Source organism: Cydia fagiglandana, chromosome 23 (genome assembly GCF_963556715.1).
Source record: "Cydia fagiglandana chromosome 23, ilCydFagi1.1, whole genome shotgun sequence".
NCBI classification, from domain to species: Eukaryota; Metazoa; Arthropoda; class Insecta; order Lepidoptera; family Tortricidae; genus Cydia; species Cydia fagiglandana.
The window spans coordinates 843,483-871,355 of record NC_085954.1 but is presented as its reverse complement, the minus strand read 5'-3'; the positions used below and the strand labels follow the sequence as shown (position 1 = coordinate 871,355).

General features: G+C 37.2%; 2 protein-coding genes and 1 long non-coding RNA gene across 7 annotated transcripts in view; 2 read left to right on the top strand and 1 right to left on the bottom strand.

Annotated features, from left to right (window-relative positions):
- Positions 1 to 17,306, top strand: part of LOC134676006 (dynamin-like 120 kDa protein, mitochondrial) — a 42,306-nt gene extending 25,000 nt beyond the window's left edge. For 2 of the 4 annotated variants that reach the window (XM_063534317.1, XM_063534316.1), the window contains exons 15-22: positions 8,407 to 8,567; positions 9,692 to 9,745; positions 10,448 to 10,589; positions 11,980 to 12,193; positions 13,386 to 13,467; positions 15,289 to 15,423; positions 16,203 to 16,272; positions 17,175 to 17,306. In XM_063534317.1, the coding sequence (XP_063390387.1) occupies positions 8,407 to 8,567; positions 9,692 to 9,745; positions 10,448 to 10,589; positions 11,980 to 12,193; positions 13,386 to 13,467; positions 15,289 to 15,423; positions 16,203 to 16,272; positions 17,175 to 17,239 (923 nt within the window). In that variant the 3' untranslated portion in view covers positions 17,240 to 17,306. Of the gene's footprint in view, positions 1 to 8,406; positions 8,568 to 9,691; positions 9,746 to 10,447; positions 10,590 to 11,979; positions 12,194 to 13,385; positions 13,468 to 14,620; positions 14,756 to 15,288; positions 15,424 to 15,738; positions 15,875 to 16,202; positions 16,273 to 17,174 lie in introns of those variants that run through there. The other 2 variants (XM_063534315.1, XR_010099861.1) reach the window with 2 other exon arrangements.
- A 2,635-nt stretch (positions 17,307 to 19,941) lies between these two features.
- LOC134676012 (myoneurin-like) lies at positions 19,942 to 24,504 on the top strand. 2 transcript variants are annotated; one of them, XM_063534323.1, is made up of 3 exons: positions 19,942 to 20,194; positions 20,625 to 21,467; positions 23,028 to 24,504. In XM_063534323.1, exons 1-3 carry the CDS (start codon positions 20,021 to 20,023, stop codon positions 24,306 to 24,308), a joined length of 2,298 nt encoding a protein of 765 aa, XP_063390393.1. In that variant the 5' UTR covers positions 19,942 to 20,020; the 3' UTR covers positions 24,309 to 24,504. The 2 variants fall into 2 exon arrangements, with proteins under 2 accessions (XP_063390393.1, XP_063390394.1); XM_063534324.1 differs by lacking the exons at positions 19,942 to 20,194; positions 20,625 to 21,467 and adding an exon at positions 22,372 to 22,612 and having other exon boundaries at positions 23,028 to 24,495.
- Positions 24,505 to 24,842: 338 nt separating this feature from the next.
- On the bottom strand, positions 24,843 to 25,342 carry LOC134676029 (uncharacterized). The gene is made up of 3 exons (XR_010099867.1): positions 25,201 to 25,342; positions 25,052 to 25,124; positions 24,843 to 24,968 (listed from the first exon to the last, which is right to left on the bottom strand). It is a non-coding gene; the product is annotated as an uncharacterized LOC134676029 (long non-coding RNA).
- Between the last annotated feature and the right edge of the window lie 2,531 nt (positions 25,343 to 27,873).

Here is a 27,873-nt window from a genome sequence, read left to right as displayed (position 1 = left end):
ATCGACCCCTACGATATAGATGCCAGTGAGACACTCGTCTTATACATTCGTAGCGTAGTTTTGTACCTACATCTAGATAAAGTCAGACAGATCGAGTTAAAGCACCCTAGCGACCTTGCAGCGCTCGGCTCTGAGTTATGGATCGACCCCTACGATATAGATGCCAGTGAGACCATCGTCTTATACATTCGTAGCGTAGTTTTGTACCTACATCTAGATAAAGTCAAACAGATCGAGTTAAAGCACCCTAGCGACCTTGCAGCGCTCGGCTCTGAGTTATGGATCGACCCCTACGATATAGATGCCAGTGAGACCATCGTCTTATACATTCGTAGCGTAGTTTTGTACCTACATCTAGATAAAGTCAAACAGGTCGAGTTAAAGCACCCTTGCGACCTTGCAGCGCTCGGCTCTGGATCGACCCCTACGATATAGATGCCAGTGAGACACTCGTCTTATACATTCGTAGCGTAGTTTTGTACCTACATCTAGATAAAGTCAAACAGATCGAGTGAAAGCAACCTATCGACCTTGCAACGCTCGACTCTTGGAGTTCTGGATCGACCCCTACGATATAGTCGCCAGTGAGACACTCGTCTTATACATTCGTAGCGTAGTTTTGTACCTACATCTAGATAAAGTCAAACAGATCGAGTTAAAGCACCCTAGCGCCCTTGCAACGCTCGACTCTCGAGTTCTGAATCGACCCCTACGATATAGACGCCAGTGAGACACTCGTCTTATACATTCGTAGCGTAGTTTTGTACCTACATCTAGATAAAGTGAAACAGATCGAGTTAAAGCACCCTAGCGACCTTGCAGCGCTCGGCTCTGAGTTATGGATCGACCCCTACGATATAGATGCCAGTGAGACACTCGTCTTATACATTCGTAGCGTAGTTTTGTACCTACATCTAGATAAAGTCAAACAGATCGAGTTAAAGCACACTAGCGACCTTGCAGCGCTCCGCTCTGAGTTATGGATCGACCCCCACGATATACCAGGTGGTCCCATAATGACCTGGCCTGACCCACTTCTACGCAACATGTCATGACATGTTATGCACTATTGGATAGCACATTAAATCAGTAGTTTGTAAACGGAAAAGCAGCAAGACTTTTATAATTAATAGAGATGCTTATTCCAAGATGTCTGAAGTGTAAGCCTTCGGCTCGGAGAAGGTGGTTTATGAGTGATACACGCAACGGTTGGATATCAATTGTATTTTATAATTAAATGTGCGGTTTATATAGGAAAGCATTTCCTTTGTTCTTTACACTAGGTCTAAAGTACAAGGTTGAGGAAATGTAACATTATTTTTATGTTTGCAATATCGGATTACATGGTATCATATTACATTTGGAAAATGAACAATTAATTTATTAAATCGATTCGCGGTGGGTGTCTCAGCTGTGTGTGAGTCACTCCATGCTACACGTCCTCCCTTTTTTTTTGAGACAAAAATACATAGTTATGTTTGTTTTTGTCTTTACATTATTATGTGTGTTTTTGTTTTACTTATGCCTATGGGCTACACTAATACATCATATATGTAAATGATATGGGATTATACATGTTGAAATCATAGTTTGCTATAGGTATTTAATATCTAAGTTTACACAAAGTTAACTTATGTCTATAGATGGCTTATACAATGTAGTTTGGTGCTAATATTATGTCTGTTTTTTTTTATACAATCCTTATTATTGAGTTATGGTTATCTAGAGGTGTCGGCATGATACATGCCGGGTTTGTTTGTTTGCTCTGGTCCTTATGCGGTTGGGAGCCCTATTGTTTGTGTTGTTATGATGTTTGTTCGTTATTTGACTCTATTTCAATACTGAAGATAGCACTTTCGTATTTACTGTATACTGTTGGGGTTCAACCGTATTTTTTTTTTGTTCATATAGGTTGGTCGTATTGAGTAAGTCGCCTGGCAATTGGAATATGCCGGCGTATTTCGCGCATATGATGTTAATAGAGTCGCTTTTGTCAGCGTTTAAATTATCTAGCTTCATGAGGGAAAATAGTAATTTTACTCTGTCCGCATCTGTTTTAGTATTTTCGAATGAAAAACAATCATAATCGCTTAACGGTGTTATTTGCGGTGTGAAATTTGTCAAAGTTACTTCCTTTTCGCGGGTGTTTATTATTCTAACCGTTATATTTCCATTTTTGGTGCTTATTAATGTATTGGCTACGAAAATTCCTTTTCCGATCTTGCTGGCTGAAATGACGTAATTCCCTTGGATAATTTGTTGGCAATTTTATGCTGGATTCCGTTCTTGCTGGTAACTGTATGTGGTTAGGATAGTTGTTTTGGTGGCTGTAAGTCTCTAAATTTAATGGTATTGTTACTTGTTTGTTGTTGTTGTTTAAAGTGATTGTTGTTTTTTCATAATCTATGACGCAATTGTATTTTATTAAAAAGTCTTGTCCAATTATTCCGTCAATTTGTTATGGTAATTTTTGGAATACGTGAAATTTGTGCGGGTAATATTGACTATCACTCTCTAAGCGTAGTGCAATTGTATCGTATGATGTAATTGTTCCTCCTATCCCCTGTATGTAGGTCAGCTTGGATTGCATGCGACCTTGGGTTTTCAATGCTGCGGCTAGTGTTATTGTGCTTAGGCTTGCGCCGGTGTCGATAAGAATTTCATGTGTCCATAAGTCAGGATATAATTATTGGTCTCGAAAAAATTGCAACTGGCTGGGTTTTTCTTTTTAACATATGTTCTTACTTAATGCTAATATGTGTACCCTGATTTTGAATAACAGTATATGGCTCTTTTATACATTGGGTAATAATAACTATGTGGTTAAAAGGATTTTTCTACATTGATGACGCAAAACTCGTATTGTAGTATAATGTAATACTCTAAACTTTTAAATTAAGTGGTATTCTTTTGAGTGAAATACGTTTTGTATTATTTTATTTATATATAATATATGTTTTTTTTATTCTTATTACGTTGACCTATTGTGGGTATGGTAAATAGGTTGTTAGGTATCTTTGCGAATTTTCTTCGACATGCAAACTGGTCATTAATTCATTAATTTATTATTATATTATGGACACAAAACAACGTGTATTGTATTTACATGTAAGGGTTTTTTTGTCATTTAATTTTTTTTTGTCATTAATTTAACTTATTTTTAATTAAGTATGTATTTTTATTTTTATTTAATTGATTTATTTATTATTATCGCTGTAATTGTAGGTATTTATTTAATATTGTTATTACGTTTATTAATTTTGTTATTTAATTAATGTTCTTTGTTTTAATTTTATTTTATTCATAAATATATTTATTATTCATTTATTAATTATTATTTTGTAAGCAGGCAGGCATTTGTGACAACTGACACTGCCTGTATCCAGTAATCATTAATAGTTATCGTTGACAAGTAGATGTTTTGATGTGTTTGTCTAATTTATTTTTAAATTGGTTCACATTTTGTGCTGAAACCACATCTTCGGGCATATTTAGTACGTAATTTATTGTATTATTTATTTCTTTTCTTCTCTGATTCTTCTTCTCTTTTTGTTTTGATTGATAGCTGTTTTTATTTTATTTGATTTTTTAGTATAATGTTATATTTGATTCTTATATGTATATATATACATATATACTTTTTTTTACAGGCTGTTTTTAACACATGTTTTTATTAATAAACATAATATGTGTCCAAAGACCTCCATGCAAGGTAACTCGACCCTATCATGATGTCTCAAGGATTCAGTGCTTGTAAAAGAAAAAAATTATTCTGATGTGTTATAGTGTCTATCATTTTCCCTGGGGTTTTCATTTATTTTTATTTATTTTTCCATCAGAATTTTTGCTCGTGATTTGTGGAAAATTGTTTATTATTGTAATAATTAATCGCCAATGAGCCATTTTGTAATGTCTGCATTGTGTAATAATTGATCGCCAATGAGCCATTTTGCAATGTCTGCATTGTGACCTAATAATTGTAAGCTGACTTTGTGATACTTGTCGCCTGTCTTTTAAAAAGTACACAGCGCTCAAAGCTCAAAGCTTTTAATAGTTAGCGCTCTCGGTCGGCCGACCTTTTTTTTTTTACATAAAATATATTTATTAAGGATACAAAAATCAACATGCAATTGTTTGCATGGACATTATTTATTATAGCGCGCTAATACATATTACGCGTTAATATGTATTGCCAGACAGTTGTTTTCACACATCGGAATAACAAAAAAAACTTTCCGTGTGCCCAAGGAGTCTCCACGATTGATGCTCGATCGAATCATGGTCAGGTTCCAAGGGTTATTGCCTGGTTGTATCCTGGTGTACCTTGCTTACATTATTTAATTCCACGAGCTACCCCATTTTGAAAGGAAATCATCATTTTGAAAACTTAAAGCATATAAGAGTCACAATAAATTTTAGTTGATCAGGCTAATGGTTGCAACACTTATCTGATTTAGCTCTCTCAATGTGATATTTATATTTTTCCTTTTTTTTTTATTATTTGTCTTTCATTATATGTAGTGTATAGCTTTTCGTATAGTACCTATATTATGCCTTGATCTTCATATTATGTGTTGCGATTATTTTTTAGTTTAAAACTCTAATAATGCGTTAAGTGTATGAACTGTTTATGGTTATTTATTTTTCTTCTTTCTATGTAGGTAGGTACTCGAAATTTGAGATGACATAGCATATGTTGCATGTTCATCCGTATTGGGTGGCGTGTGACGAGTACGCGTGACGCGGCCTTCACGAGTCTGGTGCATCCCATTAATCATATCATATGTTTAAGTTGATTAGTAGCTAGTGTTCATATGTTTGTGTTACTTTGTATGTTTTGTTGTTATTGGTAATTTTTTGGACGTGATTTTTGATTTTTTATTTAAATTTTTGTATTATCCCTTATATTTGGTTATTATGAGTATATGAGAGTGGGGACTGGCTGATAGCATTTTCTTATTTTTATGCAATTTCTAATTAGTTGAGTAATAGATCCGTGGACTGAATATTATTGATATATAAATGTAAGTTAACGTATGTTAATGTAAGATTGTTATTTATTTACTTTAGATTTAAAAATAAAATATTTACTCTGATTGACTACATGTCATAGAAATTAGTTATACCGTTAATTAATAAAAAAAAAATTGAAATCAAATTTGTAAATTGAATAGATAAAAAATATGGATTATAATTCGCAACAAAGGTATTAAATAAAGTATATGTAAGTTGAAATTATTTGACCTAAAATAATAATAATATTCTGTGTAAGTAATGTTTTCATGTATAAAATAATAATGTGTTTTGTAATTGTAATAAAGTGTTGACATGTAAAATACTTCTAATTTACCAATAAAAGTTTGATTGATTGATTGTAATAGCGAAATGATTTGATTGGGGTTTTTTTTTGTTTGTTTTTCTTTTGGAAAACACGAAATTAAATTGTAACTGGTTAAGATGGCCTTTAAAGAAATATATTAAATATGTTGCGTATTGAAAACCAAATGGTGTGAAAGCTAAGTTTTTGAACGTTAAATTGGTTAATAATTCGAAAAGATAATAAGTGATGCTGTTTTATGTGTGGAATAGTAGATTCTAGTGTTTGTCAGTTAGTCCAATGTTTGGTTAGTGTGATAGTGGTTTTGTCTTTACGTTGGAAAATGGGTTTGTTATGTTTTAATCGATACTAAATAATATTATTGAGGTGTTTTTTTTTTTATTGTGGTCTTTTAGATACCTATATGAAGATATATATATGTTAAGTTAATTGTAAAGATGGAAATAATGGAATGCACCCCCGTCTCAATTATTAAATATTGCTGATTGTATAAAGCTGTTTGAGTTAACCATGCGACGCTTTATATATGTTTTGTTTGTTTTAATTTTGATTGTGTTTTAAAATTTAACGAATGATGCCTCGGTAAAATTTATTGATGGTTATTAGAAAATATTTTTGTGTTATTAATTGTTTTATTTTAGCAAGTTTTTGGTATTTAATTTTATCTATATGTATGTTTTATTACTTGTTTTATTTTAATAAGTTGTTGATATTTAATTTTATCTTTATGTATGTTTTATTACTTGTTTTATTTTAATAATTATTATTTATCGTCAACTGGTGAATATATATTTTTTAACATATATTCATGTCCTGGTTTTCGTCATCAAGTAGTAATCGTAAATTAATTATAATTTTTATTAATAGATAAATAGATAGTAGAAATTGAAATATCGCTCGCAGACGGATCTGCATGTTTAAAGAATAGATTATTCATTATTATGATTATAGATCTATCTTTACATAGATAGATAGATTATGGATTTGATTAATATTATACTTAATGATAATTTTAACTGATAATTGTAATAAGGCGAAAAAAAATAGTTTTAATTATTCTTAAGTAGTTGGTGTGCTTGCTTACTTGTTAGTTTTGCGTTTGGCTGCGGTATACGTAACGGCTTCGGTATTGCCTCCTGGAAGTGTGGGCTCTGCCATGTCCATGAGGTGGCTGGTGATCCGGCCGAGTTCGTAGTTGGGGTCGACGGTGAATACCTGGTGTTTTTGTGGCCCACTGGACTGTTCTTGTTGTGGCTTTTTGTCCCGTGGTATCCACCGTTATTATTATTGTTATCATCGCCCCTGTGCCGCTGTGAGCTTGGCTAGTGCTTGCGCTGTTGGACGCTTTGTTCGGAGCAATTATGACCTTTCCTTTTTGGCTGCTCATGACCTTCTGGACGTAATCTTCTCCCTTGACGAGCTGAACGTACGCGCACCGGTCGAACCAACGCGCGTGCTGCTCCCATGGGACGTCGTCCTCCTCCCAGTCCTTGAGTCCTCCGTCGCAGTAGAAGCACTTGGTCTTGTCGCTCTGGCCGGTGTAGTAGAAGCCGGCCTCGGCGAGCTCCTCGGGCTTCTGCTTCATGCTCTTGGGCCAATCTTCGAAGGTGCGGAGCCGGGCGGCCTTGTTGTTGTAGCGCGGGTGCGGGTGGGGTTTGGGGAGCACACTGGCGCCGGTGGCGGGCGGCGCGCACGTGCCGCACTCGTCCTGGCCTGTAGTCATCTGGTGTTTGCTGTTGGGCACAGGCGGTGTTGGTAGTGGCGGCGGGGCTGGTTGGCTGAGCGTCTGGGTGGCTGGCCGGCTGGCGGTGGGCGGTGTCTAAGCCGGGGCTGCCTCGAGCAGCCCGACTGGCAGGGTCGCCATGAAGTGTAAGCCTTCGGCTCGGAGAAGGTGGTTTATGAGTGATACACGCAACGGTTGGATATCAATTGTATTTTATAATTAAATGTGCGGTTTATATAGGAAAGCATTTCCTTTGTTCTTTACACTAGGTCTAAAGTACAAGGTTGAGGAAATGTAACATTATTTTTATGTTTGCAATATCGGATTACATGGTATCATATTACATTTGGAAAATGAACAATTAATTTATTAAATCGATTCGCGGTGGGTGTCTCAGCTGTGTGTGAGTCACTCCATGCTACATGTCAAAAGTGCGTTGACATTAAAAGCGACTATATTGAAAAGTGATAATAGTTTTATTTCTCTAGCATAATAATATTTGGTTCAGGCCAGGTCATTATGGGACCTACCACGTAGATGCCAGTGAGACACTCGTCTTATACATTCGTAGCGTAGTTTTGTACCTACATCTAGATAAAGTGAAACAGATCGAGTTAAAGCACCCTAGCGACTTTGCAGCGCTCGGCTCTGAGTTATGGATTGACCCCTACGATATAGATGCCAGTGAGATAACCAAATGTTGTCGTAATTCGTAGGTCGTAGCCTAGTTTTTGATATTCCTATAAATATTTTATATAGTGAAAGTAGTATTAGAGTTTCACATCGGAATGAGAGATAACGAACTAAAATGTATACATCACATTTATTGTATAAAACCTCGTGTCTGAGTCGCAAGTTATTCAAGGTCAAATTATATTATAATTCTTATATGTTGTACTTTCAATAAAATTATTTATATTTAGCGTAGATAATAATTTAATGTGTAAATACTACCTAGCATCTTAGAGCATTTATAATATCTGGAGTGGCCATTAAGAGCTTACCCCTCTGTCGAAAAACCTGCAAACTGCAAACTTTTGTATGGACTGACATGGCTATTTGTACGTTACGTACAAACCATGTAGAAATAGCAATACATTTGACGTCCCCTCCCCGCAAAAATCGGCAGACTGTTTCGTAAAGAAAATGACAGCGATGACATCTCCAGTTTACCAAATGCTCTAAGCCTAGGATGTTAATTCAGGCATAAATATTTTCTATATACATAATTATGTTTCGAATTTATATTCCTAGGTATTTTATATAATACCTGATTAAAAATTATGGTGAAATAAATATCACCGTTAGTAACAATTTTTTATATATTTTTTTCTATAATCCTCAGACAAATTCAACACGTCAGTAGACATTAAGCTTCGAGAATGGGCCGAGACGGAGCTGCCCATACAATCCATCCAAGCCGGGTTGGACGCGCTCAAGGAGGAGTTCGAGGAAGTCATGTCCAAGGGGGGCGAGGGGGACCCCGTGTTCGATGCGCTAAGAAAGGTACAATACTATACAGGGTGGCTAAAAATAAGCGCATTCCCGTTGCCAGGGAGGTTTTGGGATTATACTGAGCAACTTTTACTATGGGACCAACCCCGAATCGAGAAAAAAATAATTACCCTCTCATAGAAAAGAGACCAGCTAAAATGTATGAAATAAGAACAGAAATTTACAAACTTATAACTAGGTAAATATAAAAATTAAGGGTATTACATGCTATTAGGCCATAGGTACCCGGCTAAATGTACCTAGCACGCTGCTGGGGTTTCCCCTTTGCACGGCTAGCGAAATACGCTGGATTAAAAATGCGCCAGACCTGGGGTCGCCGCTTTTCTCTCGTAGGCGTAGACCTAATTTTAAAATAAATCTTCTAAACCCTCAAAAAAATGTATGAAACAGCCATTTTTTTTCGCGATTTTAGGGTTTCGCAGAAGGAGATGGCGGCACGATCTTGACGTCTCTCGGAAAGATTCGCCTAATATTGCCATGGAACGAAACGCGTGGAAGAAAGAGAATCAGAATCAGAATGCTTTATTTGTAAATCTGAGACTGAACTGTTGAGAGGGAGGCATTTGCCCAGCAGTGGGACACAACAGGCTAACAATAGTTATTTGTACAACAAGAGATCAAAGTTTGATATTTCTTCGAGTGCTTATTTTGAGTCCCGTGCAAGCGAAAGATTCTATAATAGATTCACGAGCGTAGCGAGTGAATCTAATTTAGAATCTTGAGCGTAGTAAGGGATTCAAAAGCGCACGAGATGTAAATAACTTTGATCTCGTGTAGTACACAAAATTTTTCACCCTAAGCAGTGAGAACATACCTAGAGGGACAGAGATAATAGAACCCAAGTATATCGAACTTTGTATTAGACCCCGCATGTTGAAATGACATTTGACTATAAAAGTCACTTGAATGACATTTTGTCTCACTCAGTGAGCAAAATGCGATTTTGCTCACTCATACTGTCTCACTAAGTGAGCAAAATGCGATTTTGCTCACTGAGTGAGACAAAATGACTCAGTGAGCAAAATCGCATTTTGCTCACTGTTTTTAAGAAGCAAAGTACCCTTGTTCGAGCTGCTGAGGTGAAAATAAAATTATTATTATAATTCATTTAATAGGAAGCCGTGGAGCAAGCACTAATGAGACATCGGTGGGAGGACCGGGCGCAAGATGTAAGTCTTATGTATATTTATATATATCTTATAGTCTACACTGAATACACTTTGACACTTTAGTTGAATAGTTTACTATGTAGTTGTAGTTAGTTACATATGTAAGGAAGAGCGGTGTCTCCCAATACAAGAATTTGTTTTGCTTACAGGGAGGCTCCATCCCTTTGATCATTTGTACGAGTTTTTATTGATTAAAGAATTTTGAATTTTAGAATTTGAACTGTAGCTGTGGACTCTACAGCTACCGCACAGTGTTGCCACAAATTGTTTAGACAATTGACCCAAAAAATTACAGGGAATTATGATATCAAGTGTGATAGGCACCAGTACTTCGCTTTCACTTGCTTTTTCGTAATCGCTTTACATGGCGACCGCGAGAAGATTTCAGTATACCTACGATATTATTTAGTGTTGCCACACTAAGCGTTAGTGTTTCTTAGTGTGGCAACATATACTATTCTACTCATATATTCTTGGATAAAAATAAAAGTGTCAGAGTTAACTGGTTGGATCCTGAAATATATGTCCCAAGGTTTTTATTTCTATTACGGTACCATTTTTTTTAGCTCAGTATGACTGTAACAGATTAGAGAATGGAAAAAAAAACGAAAAATTTAAGTTTTTTTATTTAATTTTTGATAATTTTGAGTTTTTTTTTTTTATTATTATGAATGGGCTAAACAAACATCGTTTTGGTTATAGGTGCTTCGAGTCCTCCAACTGAACGCCCTTCAGGATCGCTGTGTGGGGTCTAGGAGCGACTGGGACAACGCCGTAGCGCTCATGGAACAGGCCCTGAGGGATCAGCTTCATGCTACAGAAAAAGAACTTACGGCACTCACAGGTATAGTCAGTAGAGATGCACCGGATATTCGGTTACTATCCGGCCTATCCGGCCATTATTTGAATATCCGGCCGAATACCGGATAGTGACATACTATCCGGCCGGATACCAGATAGTAACATTGCTTGAGTTCGGAGTAAACAAAATTGGATTTAAAAAACAGTCACGGTCATAATCGTACTCGTTTATTGTTATAAAACAATGTAAACATTCCACTGACTTGCACGCGCACTCATTTCGAACCTAGAAATGAGTCCGCGCGAACGTTCACAAGGAAACGGGTCAAATTAAAATTAAAAATAAATTAAATATCAAAACCTGCACAATTCTCATCTGAAATACCCAAATGTAGGTATAGTTCCGCCGGCCGAATATTCGGCGGCCGGATACCGGATATTCGGCCGATGGGCAGGCCGGATATCCGGTATCCGGCCAAACAACTATCCGTTGCATCTCTAATAGTCAGAGTTACATGCACTGATTTAAACTGTCACGATTTTTCTTCTTCTTGTTGTGCCATGTTCTCATCGAACGTTGGCGACCATCTCTCGGAACTTATTCCTATCCTGTGCCATTCTGCTCAGATTGGCAGCGTCATTAATATGAGTCCAGCTTTTAATATTATCCACCCAGGCTAGCTACCTTCACGATTTTTAAACATTATTAATTTGCATAATGGGACTTAATCGCGTATTCAAGTTTTAAGATTTACCTCCGACGTTTCGGGGACGGCGTTGTCTCTGTGGTCTCGGAGAAGACTGGCTAAAAGGCTGGTTTTTATTTATTTGTTTTAATACAAAAATAGAAGCGTGACAGAGTGGTCAGAAACAAGACAACGAATAAAATGTTGACCCCGTTAATCCACCGAGCGAAACGAGGTTTTTTATCCTCGTAAGGCCCACCATACAAAGTTTCCCTATCTTTAATTTAAACCTTGTTGTATAGGAGATTAGGGTGACTTTCGTTTGTTTTAGAAATCAATGAAACAAAAGAAATGCTACATTACAGTAGTTTTTGAAAGGTTCAAATTAGATTGAAACAGAGTGTACAATGTAATGCACACTGGGCCTTACGAGGTTAGTCAACTGCGGCACTTTAATTTGTATAGCCTCGATTCAGGTCTCTATACTATAGTTCGTTTTTTTAGCATTAGAAATTAGGTAAACAATCTTGATGTGTCTTTTAATTGAAAAACACATTTTAAAAATAAGTTACGGCAAATATGTAACAATTATTAATCTAATATGATCATTTATATTCTTCTGATTTCTTAAATAATAGTTACTGTTTTTTAAAAAGCGCTTTTCAATTAATATACATGTCAAGATCGCTTACCTTCTTTCAAGTTCTTTCTAATGCTAAAAAAACGAACTATAACATTTGTTTTCAGGTCCCGGTTTTAAAGACCGCTGGTTGTACTGGCAGACAAGCAGCGACGAGCAGAACCGTCGGGCAGAGGTCCGAGCGGAGTTAGACCGGCTCGGCACGGCGCGACCTACTTTAGCGTACGACGAGCTGGTTGCCGTGAGGGATAACCTGAGGAGGCGGGGGGTTGAAGTCGATAATGATTATATTAGAGAAACTTGGAAGCCTGTGTATCTCAAGTAAGTAATGATACTCATATTAAACAAAACACATCCGCGAAATTACTAAAAACTCACATAGAAGCTCAATTTATACCATTTACTAGGAACAAGCGTTAACACGATTCAGACCACGCAGTAGCGCCATCTATTAGCAAATGTAGGAAGTATTGTTAGTCAAAGAGGCATCATCTGGTTCTTTTTCTTGGTAGTGCTTAAGGCTATCGCTATCATGCTCTTTTAGTGAAAGAGATAGCACAATTTATTAAGTCCGAGCAGAACTAGAGTGGATAGGCTCGGCGCGACCTACTTTGGCGTACGACGAGCTGGTCGCCATGAGGGATAACCTGAGGAGACGGGGGGTTGAAGTCGATAATGATTATATTAGAGAAACTTGGAAGCCTGTGTATCTCAAGTAAGTAATAATATTCATATTAAACAAAATACATCCGCGAAATTACTAAAAACACACATAGAAGCTCAACTAGAACATTTACTAGGAACAAGCGTTAGCACGATCTGCACGATTCAGACCACGCAGTAGCGCCATCTATTAGCGAATGTAGGAAGTATTGTTAGTCAAAGAGCCATCATATCTGGTTCTACTATTCTTGATAGAGCTATCTCTGTCATGCTCTTTAAGTGAAAAAGATAGCACAATTTATTAAGTCCAAGCAGAACTAGAGTGGCTCGGCTCGGCGCTCGGCGCGACTTACTTTAGCCATAGAAACAGAATAATTACATAATAGTACTACCGTACAGAAAGGACCCTTCCTACAAAAACGAAGTTTGACAGCGGTTCAGGGTCGAATCATGCTGTCTCTTTCTAATATATGGCACTATCCCTTTCGGCTATTTAGGGTTGTCAAAATTCAAGTGATTATCTTATCTGTCGTCGTGCAAGCAAAAGGAAGTCAAGTGGTGCCAACCCTAATAATTGCTCGGAGCAATGCTGAGCCGAGCGGAGCCGAGTTTGACCGAAGTCAGGAGTTTCGCACCCCTGCCATAGAGTAATATAAGTGAAGAAAGACTGGTAAGTCCATACATCACTTTTCTTACCAAAACGCGCGTTATTTCGTTGTCGACATCTAACGTCAAGTAGTGGAACTAACTATAGTAGTTAATAATCTTCGCTTCCATCGCCCGTCTATATCACATTTGGCAGGCAAATCCCTGTTTCCTGGCCTGTGTCATAATGTAATATTTGTTCCAGAAACTTCCTGCAACGCGCGCAGACGAGAGCGAGAGATTGCAAGAAGAGCTTCTACTTGTACAGTCAACAGAACGGCAATGGCGTAAGTTGACTTTTTTTTATTTAATAACCTTGGTATTTTATTTATTTATTCTGGGAAACAAAATTCATTTTTCATCAAATATGCAAATATTTCATCTATATAATAGATCTGTTAGGTAATATTCATATTTATTTCGGATTTGCTTGCATTTTTTCAATACCTCATGGGCACAGAGATCACTAGCCTCTTACTGCTAAATGACCTCGCTTACTCTCGGCCGTCTACTTCACACCTTGCAAACTAACGCTTATTTCCTACCATTTGTCGTGCTATGTTATCCATAGTCCATTGTTGCTTCTAACATTAATTTATACGACACTATGTACAGTCAAGGAATTTAAATTCCGACCCATTTCGTACTTTGTCACAGTGACAATGAATATGAAAGCCGCTAGAGACCTCATACGGTTGTCACTGTGACAAAGTACGAAATGGGTCGGAATTTAAATTCCTTGACTGTACTAATAGCTGAAATATTGAATAAAAGACACCTATTCAGTTTTTTTTAGTTGCGTGATTTACCTATATTCGCTTGTAAATACACATGTTAACTATGTAAACAAACCGCCATATTGAAATTGTCTCTGAATGATGAATTTACTAGTGACTTTTGTTTACATAGTTAGCAAGTTCCATAGAATGACACTTTAAGAATCGCTTGTCATTTCATGCTCATCTCATTTTAGCTGCAAAGGACTAACGGAGTAAGTCATTTTATTCGTGTCATTAAATAAACTGTTTGTGCACTTATATCTTGCCTAATATTTACTTTGATCCTTGTTCTTTCACAGATATGTGTTAAAATTATTAAATTTTAAAAAGTTTCGCCATCTACACGAGATGGCAGTAAGTTTACTGTGGCTACAAAAATTACTTTGACAATCCGCTTTTATACTAAATTCTCATTGGTTTTTGTATCAATTTTGTATACAAATTACACCCGACCGACCCAACAAAATTAGTGTCTGGGAAGTAAAAATAAGGTTTATATGTCTTATAACACTAAAGGGGTTGGCCGGTCGAAGAATTTAGCAGATGGCGCCATCATAGCTTGCCCTGTCAATCCCTAGAATTGTGTCATCTATGCAAACCTTAGACAGTGACAATGGGGTTGCCAATTTGATACATTTTCTCACAAACTATACTCTTGCAGAAGGAATGCTGTGAAGTGGTGATGTTCTGGCGCGTGCAACAAACTCTCCGCACCACCGCCAACGCACTGCGACAGCAGCTCGGCAACAGAGAGGCGGCGCGGCTCGACAGAGAGCTGAGAGAAGTACTCGACGAGGTAAGCTTTATACTAACTATATCCTTACCAGTACTGACAGTGACAGTCAATATGCGAGTACAAGCGAGATGCATAGAAAAGAAAGGTCAGTGCCAAACTGGTGGTAGCCGCACTGTAGTTAAGTAATATCCTAGGTATACTGCGCGGTCGCCATGTAAGGGATTACGAAAGATTCCCAGGCATCTCATGGCTCCTTCAAAACGGTAAGAAGGGTGACGTCGGAGTGGCTTTTAGTGGGTATACCTCCTCTCCCCCTCTGAGAGGACGACTACAGTAGGGAGTCCCACATATCTCCCAATGGCTCCCCAGGCCGGGGGAATGCGTAACGCATTTTACCACTCCGTCGACAAAAAAAGGTATACTGCGCGGTCGCCATGTAAGGCGATTACGAAAGAACAAAAGAACGGGAAATACTGGTGCCTATCTCACTTGATATAATAATTCCCTGTGATTTTTTGGGTCAACTGTCTAAAAAATTTGTCAGTGTGGTGGAATAGGCCTCTAGGCGAGGTAAACTCGAGTCATAAGTCAAGAAGGAATGCTGTGAAGTGGTGATGTTCTGGCGCGTGCAACAAACTCTCCGCACCACCGCCAACGCGCTGCGACAGCAGCTCGGCAACAGAGAGGCGGCGCGGCTCGACAGAGAGCTAAGAGAAGTACTCGACGAGGTAAGCTTTATACTAACTACTTATATCCGTACAATGAGTCCCTGAGAGTCAATATGCGAGTACGAGCGAGATGCATAGAAAAGCAAGGTTAGAAGTGCCAAACTGGTGGTAGCCGCACTGTAGTTAAGTAATATCCTAGGTATTCTGCGCGGTCGCCATGTAAGGGATTACGAAAGAACAAGTGAAGGAGAAGTACTGGTGTCTATATCACTTGATATCATAATTCCCTGTCATTTTTTGGGTCAATTGTCCGAACAATTTGTCAGTGTGTTGGAATAGGCGTCTAGGCGAGGTAAACTCGAGTCATAAGTCTAGAAGGAATGCTGCGAAGTGGTGATGTTCTGGCGCGTGCAACAAACTCTCCGCACCACTGCCAACGCGCTCAGATAAACAGCTCGGCAACAGAGAAGCGGCGCGGCTCGACTGAGAACTAAGAGAAGTACTCGACGAAGTAAGCTTTATACAAACTGTATCTGTACCAGTCACTGACAGTCAATATGCGAGTGCGAGCGAGATGCATAGAAAAGAAAGATCAGTGCCAAACTGGTGGTAGCCACACTGTAGTTAAGTAATATCGTAGGTATACTGCGCGGTCGCCATGTAAGGCGATTTCGAAAGAACAAGTGAAAGGAAAGGGTGCCAATCTCACTTGATATCATAATTCCGTATTATTTTTTGGGTCAACTGTCTAAAAAATTTGTCAGTGTGGTGAAATAGGCGTCTAAGCGAGGTAAACTCAAGTCATAAGTCAATGCATCAAGTATATGTTTCTTTCACAGATGGCAGCAGATCCTGAACTCAAGAAGAAACTACTCTCCGGCAGAAGAGTAGAGTTAGCAGAAGAATTGAGTAAGTTTTTTTTTATCTAACCTGAGAATATTAATCGGTGAATAATTATCAAAATCACAGAAGTAGCTAAGCGCGTATGGAGTCCAGTATGATACGATCTTAGAGCATTTAGTAACCGGAGTCGCCTTTAAGAGCTTACCCCTCTTGTGCAAACTTTAGTATGGACTGACGTTTATCTGTCATGGCTATTTGTACGTTACGTACGAACCGTGTACAAATAGCCATACAACTAACGTGCCCCCCTCCCCTCCCCCGCCAAAACCGGCAGACATGTTTGTACAGAAAATGATTGCCAAAGCGTCTTCACTTACTAAATGCTCTAAGGATACGTAAGATCATTTTAAATATTGAGTACTTCTGTGGCTGTCTATATGTATAAGATGATTTTACTAAAACAAAATGTCATCTAAGAAAAACCGGGCAAGTGCGAGTCGGACTCGCGCACGAAGGGTTCCGTACCATAATGCAAAAAAAAAACAAAAATAAAGCAAAAAAAAAACGGTCACCCATCCAAGTACTGACCACTCCCGACGTTGCTTATCTTTGGTCAAAAATCACGTTTGTTGTATGGGAGCCCCATTTAAATCTTTATTCTATTCTGTTTTTAGTATTTGTTGCTATAGCGGCAACAGAAATACATCATCTGTGAAAATTTCAACTGTCTAGCTATCACGGTTCGTGAGATACAGCCTGGTGACAGACGGACGGACGGACGGACAGCGAAGTCTTAGTAATAGGGTCCCGTTTTACCCTTTGGGTACGGAACCCTAAAAAGTGTAAAACTTGACCAACAAGCCATGCGTTAAATTTGTGTTTTGCGAAATTGTACCACTAATTTATTTAAATTTCTCAGCCGATTTTCTGTAAAAACATCCTTAACATAAAATCCTTTTTTTTTTCAGAACGAGTCCGACAAGTCCAAGAGCGATTAGAAGAGTTCATAGAGGCTTTGAACAAGGAGAAATAGATGTAATATATAATGTATATTGTAGTTGCACCAGGGCTGCGTTTAGTAGGCAGACTAATGTTATAATCAAACGTCGGACTATAGGGGGCAGTTTGAGGGCAAGGTAAGGTTTACAAAAAAATCTTAACTTACGAGTATTATAATGTACCTAGTATTTGTAACATAGCCGTGTTCATAGAACTTGACATGCCCAGTTAACTCATTTGTTTTGTTCCTTTCTCACAGCTGCAATTGTCTGAGTGACGGATAAAGCCAAACGAACTTTTTCGCCATTTTGACTTATGTGTAGTCCAAGTACGTTTATAAATAACGCAGTTAGTTGCTATGATATTTGGAATTTCACATTATAAATACTAGGTACGAAATACTAAGTACAAATACTCGAAAGTGAATTGATTGATTTGCGAACCTTACCTATCATTCTGACATGCCACGAAAATGCCCGCTGGAGTCCGACGTATGGTTATAATAGACGTGCAAACTCGAAAAGCTCTTTGTTGCTACCTATTATACTCTGTATCTTTAGGTATTTAATTAAAAGTAAACAAAATCTACCCTCAATTGGCTCCTTAAGCCAGTTGAGGGTAGATGAAAACAAATTACATGACCAAATAATAAATAAGGTAGGCTAAAGTCAGGTCGTATAGTGACTGATCCAGGCGGTTTTGTATTTGGTTGGTTAACCAATAAATGTTATAACACTTATAACTACTCGAAAACGTACAAATTGTTTGTTTACTTTTATTGAAATACCTAAGATACAGGCTATAGTATTAGCCCTACCTACTTATTACGTTAGATGAAATGTAAATCATTTTCAATCGGAATAGATATGCATTTCTTTTAACTGTCCATCATTTCGATGACTATAACAATTGTTATTACAGCATAAAAATTTTGGCTTTGCATGTCTATTATATTATATTGTCTGTGGTAGAGGCATTACGGTTGTATAGGAAAGTCGCTAATAATAATAGGGACTATTAACCGGTAAATCTCATCATGTTGATTGTATATTTTTACCATTTAATGATCTATGTCACCGTTTAGTCATTCATTTTTTTTTGTACTCTTGTCATTCATTCTAAATATCATATATCAAAAACGGCGTGTATATTTTTAAAATACCGGTAAGGGTCCCTGAAACTCTGTTATTAAGATATACTAATATCTCCTTCATTGTTGATTATATATAAAATCAAATATGAGTTTATACACAAATATGTATCTCACATATAGTACAGTCTTGATCAGAGGGCCTTCCGCCTACATCAGGCGGCCTAGCCAAGGTCACAATCGCTATCGCTTCGACAACGAAAACCATTATGTCTCTCTATCACACTTCCATATTAGTGCGACAGTGACAGTTGCGTTTCGATCGCTACGGAGCGTAAGCGATCGGCATCTTGGCTACGCAGCCAGGGCTCTCCAAACCCCGGCCCACGGGCCAAATCCGGCTCGCCGACAGCGGGTTCGATACTGGCGGTAGACCCTCAGATATAACGAGCGAACAAAGTGTTCATAAATATCTGGATACAAATACGAAATAAAAATAGTGACTGTACATACCTAAGGCATCCCATACCAAGTATTTTTTTTGCATTTTCAGCCATAGGTATATTTGATTAATTTCACGAAGGCAAAACTAAATCTTATTGTCATGTCAATAAGATATAGTTTTGCCTTCATTTGTTTGACTTTTTTATTTATTTAAATCTCATCATTACCTTTGTGATTATAGCTTTTCAATGAAGTGAGAATGAGACAACTGCTGATGTTGCGCACTAAATGTGTCGGTTTCAACCAAAAGGTCGTTTGGTCGGTGATCAATAAGGCGCTTAGGTACAGTCAGCAGCAGAAGTTGCTAAGCGGGCGAGGTGTTCAAAATGATCTTGACGCGACTTTGTTGTTAATAGAATTAGAGCGTGCCAAGGTCATTTTGAACACCTCGCCCGCTTAGCAACTTCTGCTGCTGACTGTACTCTAACCAAAAATGTGGTACCGTTTACGTGGAAACCTCCCAAATATCAATATCTATGACTCAAAATAATAGGGGTTATTTATAAGGGGGCATTACGACCTAAATGGTCGCTATTTTCCCTAGTTATGTTGCTACATGTGTTGTATCATTTCTTTATTTATATAACTGCTTGTTCTAAGTATCTCTAATAAAATGTTACACTGATATTTTTGTTTTAATTAATAAATACTCCTGGCTGGCTTCTTACAACAATAATATACCTTTTTGTAAGGCTAAGCGTGCACGAGCAACTTTTGTCTCCGCAAATATTTCATCTCTCGCATGATGAAGTCTATGGGTAGTGCGAAAGTGCGACAGAGACAAAAAAAAGTTGCGGAGACAAAAGTTGTTCGTGCGTGCCTAGCCTAATTGTAATTAAAAAAAAGTTTATTAAAGTCTGTCAAACAACTTTGTTAGTAGAAAAAGGCGGGAAGTTCAATTTTTCTATGGGACGATAACCATTCACGCATACATTTTTAAATTTTGCCGCTATTTTCTATTGATGGATATGGCTTAACAGACTATATTTTCTTGATTCCCTTTACGAAATCAAGGCAGAATGGTATACAGCCGTAATCATTAACAAAATGATAAAAAAATACTAAACGTCAAACCCAAAGAGCATATAATCACTACGTTTTACGTCAAACCGTTACGTTACTGGCCTGTCAAACGGCGTATTTTTAGTTAGGTTATGTTGTTTGCGTCTATTTTTTGCTATAAACAACTTAAATAATCAACAATTATTTGATATCACAACCATGACGGCGCTAAAACAAGCCATATTACATTCATTATTACAGAAGGAAAGTTTGTGCTGCCTCTGTTTCGGCCCAGTTGGATCTGAACATGTTTATTTAGACGATATGACGATGGTGAACGATTCTGGCAATGTAAAGCTTGCTGAAGTGCTGAGTTATATCCTAGGATGTGATGTAAATATCCTTATTGACATACATACATACATATAATCACGCCTATTTCCCAGAGGGGTAGGCAGAGACCACGGATTTCCACTTGCTACGATCCTGACATACCTCTTTCGCTTCCTTCACATTCATAACATTCCTCATACACGCTCGACGGTTTAGTTATCCTTATTAAGTTACAGACTATTGAAGTTTAGGTAACATTGAATAGGTTTTCAAATTAAACTTGGCGGTAAAGTCGAAGATATCTTAGTATTAGATTGTACTTACTGGACACATTTGGCATATTTGGGATCAGATTTATGATCCCAATAACGTGAATATCTATTTCTTGAAAACGTTTCATGTTACCTAAGCATTAAATTACCAGAAATCGTGTTTGACCAAGGACAATTTTATTCTTTTATAGACAATTAATAAGCCCATTCTGTTTCAGGTGATGAATAATTTAGCTTTCCAAACCCTATGCGATGATTGTGTCATATCAGCCACACAGAGCTACATGTTTATCAAAAGATGTAAAGAAAACACTGAAAATCTACAACAAGCCATTGAAAATCTAGATATTTCTTTACAAAACTCAACAAGCAATCCAGTGTCATGCCAGACAATATTTATTTCTTTAGACTCAAGTCTTACCACTCAGGTTTACTACGATTATAAAAAACCAGTTACTTCACTTCCAAAAGCTTTGGTGAGATTTAAATATGTCTCCTCTGATGTATGTAACGGTAAATATTACATAGAGCGATCTGTGAATAAAGAATCAAAAACCTGGATTGTTCCAATTGTTGGTAACGAGTTTGATGACAATTTTGATAGTGATTTGTACATGTCACAAGAAAAAAGAAATAAAACTAAAAGGGGTCATAGAGGTAAAGAAATTTTATCTGACAGTGTGATGCTCCATGAGAATAGTACAAATAAAAAGCTAATATGCAAAGGTTGTGAGAAAACATATGAAAGTATCACCATGCTACGAATGCATTACATGAGGGTTCATGCAGTAAAGAAATTACAGTGCCCAAAATGCGATCACAAATTTGCTACTGGCAAGTTGCTAGAATACCATCTAAGTCTTTCCCATGTGAATGCCGTCTGTTATGAATGCGGAAAAACCTTTACTAACATAGCGAGTTTGAAGAAGCATGAACTCTCCCATAATGTCTCATCTAAGTATATCTGTCAGAACTGTCACAGAGTATACAAAACATTACGAACCATGAAAGATCACATTTACAACGGAGTTTGTGAGCGGGGAGGCAGAACAGGAAAATCAGTTAATATAGGAAAGTTTATTTGCGATATTTGTGAAAACCATTTTGCTACGAAGAATGCTGTACGCTCACATATGATCACACTTCACGGGTTTGGATGTGACGATGCTGTACACACTTGTTCATGGTGTAATAAGAGATTTGAAGCGCTCAGCAGTTTGAAAGGCCATATAGTTAAGCATACTAGAGAACGCAGGTTCCAATGTGATCTTTGCAATGAAAAGTTTGTTACACATCCAGCGTTAGTGAACCATACTCGGTTGCACACTGGGGAAAGACCTTATTTGTGCGACTACTGTGATGAAGGCTTCATTTCTGCTTCAAGACGGATGGAACATATGAGAAGGAAGCACTTGGAACCATCACTTCCATGCAGATTCTGTCCCATGATATTTAAATCTGGCGCTGGTAAACGGAAACATGAGCGAAGGCATTTTAATCCTGCTAGCAAGCTATATGTGCAGAAGGCTCTCAGGCCTGTAGGAATCAAAGAACCAAAAGAACCTACACCATCTACGATCAAGGCTCTCAGGCCTGTATGAATCAAAGAACCAAAAGAACCTACACCATCTACGATCAAAAGGACGGTAGTAGTTAGTTTCAATATAGAAAACTAATAGAAATTAACGATAGGACTAAGGATCCCTTATTTTGAGCATGGTTTCTCTTAAAAAACACGTTTTAAAGAGGCCATTAGCGGAGCGGAGAAGGAAATTTAGGGCCCCCATTTGTACATTTTTCTTTTTTCATCGTATTTTGTGCAATAAAATGTATTTGAAAAGTTTTTATCTTGTTTTATTTACTTGATGCATGGGTGTCGAATGTACAATAAGGACAGTGAAAATTTCAGTTGTCATTTTTAAAAAAAACTTCATTAAACTGTCAGTGTCAAAATCGGTGTGTTTGCGTTTGCTTGCTAAAGGTTTATTTACCTGCTGCAGTTTACTATTTTCGTTATAAAATAATGTCGGAAATTAAAAATGCTCTATTTAATGCATTGTTACGGAAAGAGAGCATGTGCTGTTTGTGTTTTAACACAGTGGACGACGCCGCAATCCATATAGAAGACGAGGTGATGCTGAAAACAAATAGTGTCACAGACCACTTGGAGCTCTTTGAGGTTCTAAGTTGTGTTTTAGGGAATGAGGTAAATATTCTAAAAATCTATTCTATATAGTATAAGTTCTCTTGTCACTACCGGTAGAACATCTTATACACGCATATTCATTCAGTTACGAAAATGGTGTCTTTCCAAAGTTACGCTACAAATTGTCACCAAATTCTGCAATAGACGTTCACTTCTGACGACTGCTTAGCTTAGTGCAGCGGTAGTGACCTAACCTACGAAGCTTTAGTCTCTGGATTTGAATCCCAAGCCATTTATTTGTGAGTTTATACTTATTATAGATGTTTTACTGTAGGGCTAGCTTGATTTGTATATGATTGTCCTATATAATTTTTTCCTTGGTCCTTGGGCCAATAAATCATTTACAATAGACACCACTAGGTGTGATGAAAACAATACTTAAAGTAATAACAATACTTATTTTTATATTTTGCAGGTCAACGGAATCCTGGCTTTTGACACAGTTTGCAAAGAATGTGCAATAACAGCATTAAATTGCTACACATTTATCAAGAAATGCAAAGAAAATACACAAAATTTACATAAAGCTATAACAAATCTGGATCATAGTATACCACATGACATAGAACATGTTTATTACAAGTCTCTATTTATTGCTTTTGATGAAGATCTAACAACTCAAGACTTTATTGATTATAAGAGGCCTGTGAACTCACCATCAGCTATCTTAAAGAGGTTTCAAAGCATTTCTAATATAGGAAATGATAAAAATGCTGTACAGGATGTGAAGAATGATGATTTTGATTACTTTGAACTTGACACAGAACCAGTAGTAAAAACTAAAAAACACAAAAGTAAACCTAGGAAAAACACTTTGCCAAAAGAACTTATACTACATAAGGATAGTACACATTTGTCATATAAATGCAGTGGATGTCTGAAAATTTTCCAAACATTAGATTATCTGCGGCAGCACTATCTCAGGTTACATGCACCGAAAACTTTTAAATGCCCTAAATGTGAGCGCAGCTACGCTTCATACAAACTAGTGGAGCAGCATTTAAAAGACTGTCATCAGACTGTGATATGTGTTGAATGCGGAAAAACATACAAAAACCGTTTCAGTTTAAAACAACATGAACTCTCACATAGACTAAGATTTGTCTGCCAAAGTTGCGGCCGCGTCTACAAAAATAAAGACACTTTCAAACAGCATATTGAGTATGGAATATGTGGTCAATCCGCTAGAAAATCGGCTACAGACGGCTTGTTCAAATGTGATATTTGCAATAAACAGTACTCCCGTAAAAATACATTACGTGTTCACATTAAATTTGAACATACAAACACGGGACAGCAACATGTATGCAGTTGGTGTAATAAGAAGTTCAGTTGTCAAAGCAGATTGAAAGCGCATACAGTTAAGCATACACAGGAAAAGAACTTTCCTTGTGATATCTGTGGGGGTAAATTTGTTACAAAAGAGTCCCTTCTGTATCACACTCGTATACATACTGGAGAGAAGCCATATAAGTGTTCATTCTGTGATTTAAGATTTCTATCTTCGTCCCGTCGGGCCGAGCATGTGAGACGTCAGCACATGGACCCAACGCTGACTTGTGACATTTGTAAAGCCAAGTTTAGGAGTCATTCCTGCTTGTTGAAGCATAAGCAGAGGCATGCGAACCCAAACAGCAGGCTGTTTGCTGTTGAAGGCAAGCCTCAGGAGGAAAATGAGTATTCCATCAAGAATTAAGTTTTATTATTGCAATTTGCAACTAATGAAGGTTGAAATGAGAATATGTGACGACTGATTATGTTTATAAATGCATAATTTGACTAAATTAAAAACTGTACAATAAAAATATTGGTTTCTGAGGCATTTCCAATTAAACTAAGTTTTTGTGTGGACTTTTTTTTGATGATTTTAGTGTTTTTGTATATTTTATCTGAATCATCTGTAAATAAATTTTATTTAACCACACTATAACTAGGTATAATAATCAAAAATAAAAACAATTGTGATCAGTATGATTTTTATTTTATTACAGATGACTTGGATTTAGGCCCAAAACCATGCATTTATTCAAATGTAATATGGCCCTATAACACAAACCAAAAGTAGCTCAGTCCAAGCTTATGCCCAACAATTAGTGTCTTTAGTTCTTACCATCACATGTCACTCTTATTACAATTTAAACACCTGAAATATTACAATAAGAACTGAAGACGCCTTATAACTACATTTGGTTAAATTACAGAAAACTTATGTTACGAGTCGGTCAGTGGACCCAGTCTTCAAAATTATCAAAAGGCAGGTCCATTAGTCTCATTTTGCCCTTCTGTAGCATGTTGTCTAAAACGTGGCTAGCGTCCATCAGGGCTTTACGAAAATATTGAGTGTATCCTTGTGACCCTAGAAAAAATAACAAGTCATATACACAAACAGATAAAGTAGTGCTTAACACTACGCTGATCTTGGGTGTAAAAAAAGTTTACCTGAATCACTTAAACGTGTAATTGAGTCAAATGTGTCCTTAATTGGTTTACATTCAGATCCTGAAACATAAAACTATTCAACATGTTAGAACAAATGACTTTTGAATTTCTTTGCAATTGATCTGATGTCATTTATTATTTTTATTTACCATCAACAGCAGAATTCCTAGCGAGATAAAACTGATCCTTAAGTTTATGGCCATGGTTTACAATAAATTTGCACGGGTCAATAGTTGAGAGTGGTAAATTAGGATTTTAAAACATTGCCTTTCTCCAATTTCGTGGATTCCAAAAAATGTTACTGTCAATTTTAAATATTCGCGCATTCGTGACGTCAGAAAAAGTGCGTTCAATGACATGGATCCACATGGATCTAGTATATAACTGGATCAGGCATGAGAGGTGGGGGGCCGAAATAACCAAAGGGGATAGTCTTATGTATTTTTCAGTAAGAGTAGCAGCAAAAGCGCTATAATTGTTTGTCCTTGTCACAGTCTCACATTTTTTTATTCCCCACCGTAAATTTACTATGGATTATGGTGGGCAACCACTTATTCTATATCAATGTGGGCAACAAATAAATTCGACCAATCAGTGTCGCATTGCGCATGTTTTGTCCCTTACGGTGGCACGCGTATAGCCATAGACTTATAATATATAAAGACGGTGTCTCAGCGAGCTGTCACTGTTGCCACTTTTGTTTAGTGTACAATTAACAATGAGGCCCACGTTGCTGTAGCCATGTCGATAAAGTCATATCGATAAACTATCGACATTTCTTGCAATTTTAATTTTACTTCAAAGGCTTAACGATACCTAAAATGACCAAAAACGCTTTTATTCTTTATTGTAGTTATCAGATCACAATTTTATAGTCACGCCCCAGCAGGGAACCAAGGGAAAGTTCAGATATTTAATTAAAATACATAAATACCTCCTAAAATAGGTGTTCCGCAATAATTGACTTATATTATTATATTATAATATATTTATTATCCATTAGCATTTCAATTATGTTTATGTTTAACGAAGATATTGAAGCTTCAATTAATCGCTATTTCGTTCCGCTGTGTAGCGTTTATCGATATGTAACATGATTAAAATCGACTTTTCACATCCCTAAAAGAGCACACATATACGATTTTACGCACACATACACAGCCTGGGCGCATCAAGAAAGGCAACACTTGATTTGAAGTCCACCTTGTCAACAGTATGGTTGTCCTTTTTTGACAAACGGCATTTTTCATAGAGCGAGGAGAGAGAAATGATACTAGGTGCTGCGCCGTGAAAGAGAACAGAAAACGTTGGGCCCTTGCGTATAGCACATCTATAGGATCCTACCATCTATGCATATGGACCAAATCGTCAGTGTTGCTAGAGTACAATAATGGCAAAATTGCAATATCTAAACGCAGCGCAAACTATTTTTTGTGTGACGCAGTCAGTCGGATACGTCCAGTGGCGAGAAACTCTCATACTACGAACAGATGTACGGCAACGATATTTGTCATATTCATTTGACATAATTAGTTCAGCGGCGAGGCATTGGCGGCAGCACTGTTGAAATGCTAACTTGACATTATGCGTATACGAGCGGCAACCATTTTGAAATACAAAATTCGTGTGCAAACATACTGCAAAATAATTACAGTTTTTTCTGTGATAGCGACTCGTGTCTTGTGTTTGAGATAGAGTTGTGTGGTGTTTTTGAAAAGTAAACCCGTACTTTTGTAAAATAGTAAAAATGGCCGGCAAAAACCGATATTGTGAAATATGCGGTGTCCGAGAAATCAATCGAGGAGGATTCTTTGCCAGATTTCCCAAGGATGAACAGCGGTAAGTCAACAAGTTCTGAAATACAACTACCAGGGAACAAATCAAATTATTTTATTAAACATTTTGATTTATCAACCGCGTAGGTAAGCTGAAGACCGACCGAGACGCCGGTTCGAATCCGGTCTCCGCCACTACGTAATAGGAAGAACGCACGTATTGCTTGCCCTAAATGTTATTTATTTATTTATTATTTGTTTATTTAATAAAATACAGAGGTATTCTTAAAAATAGTCATAGCCCAGCAAGACTCAACAATGAGTTTGACTGTGGGGTCATCAGGTCTCTAGTTATTAAAGTTGTTGGTCAAAAACTTCCCAGGCATTTAAAGATGTTATTAGCTACTTATACGGTGTATTATTTGAAATTTGAATTTGCTATGTTTGCTACCTGCAAGTCTCTTCTAATAGTTTAGGGTACAGGGTACCTACTTAATAGACCGACAAAACCCCCGTTGTTTATCATCATCTCTATAATCTCAATTTTTTTCAAATATGACCTTTTATTACTATAAAAGCGTACGTGTTATTCAATTTCATATTTTAGTCATCTAAAAGTAGTCCTTCATGAACCCAAATGTCCCAATCACTTTAAAGCACATACTTACTGCTTACTATGTTCCTCTTATGATTGCAATACTTATTGATTTAATTTGCATCATTTGTGTTCCTCAATAAGTATTATGTTTACAATACACAATTAAAAGGCAGCCAAAACCACTTTGCTTACAGGTGTATAACTTGGGGTAGACAAGCTGGACTGGAAAAGAAGATCTCGTTCATTTACCCATAGAAAAGTTGCAGATTATTTCCGAATAATTTACTATATATCAAAAAAGGGTCTCCTTTTTGAAAGACCTATATCCAACGGTACCCCTCGCTATTGGAACAAAAAATGTTTTGTATAGTTTTTATTTTACCGTTCTGCCGCAAGGGGCTGTCCATAAATTACGTCAACGATTTTTGACCCCCCCCCCCCTATAATCA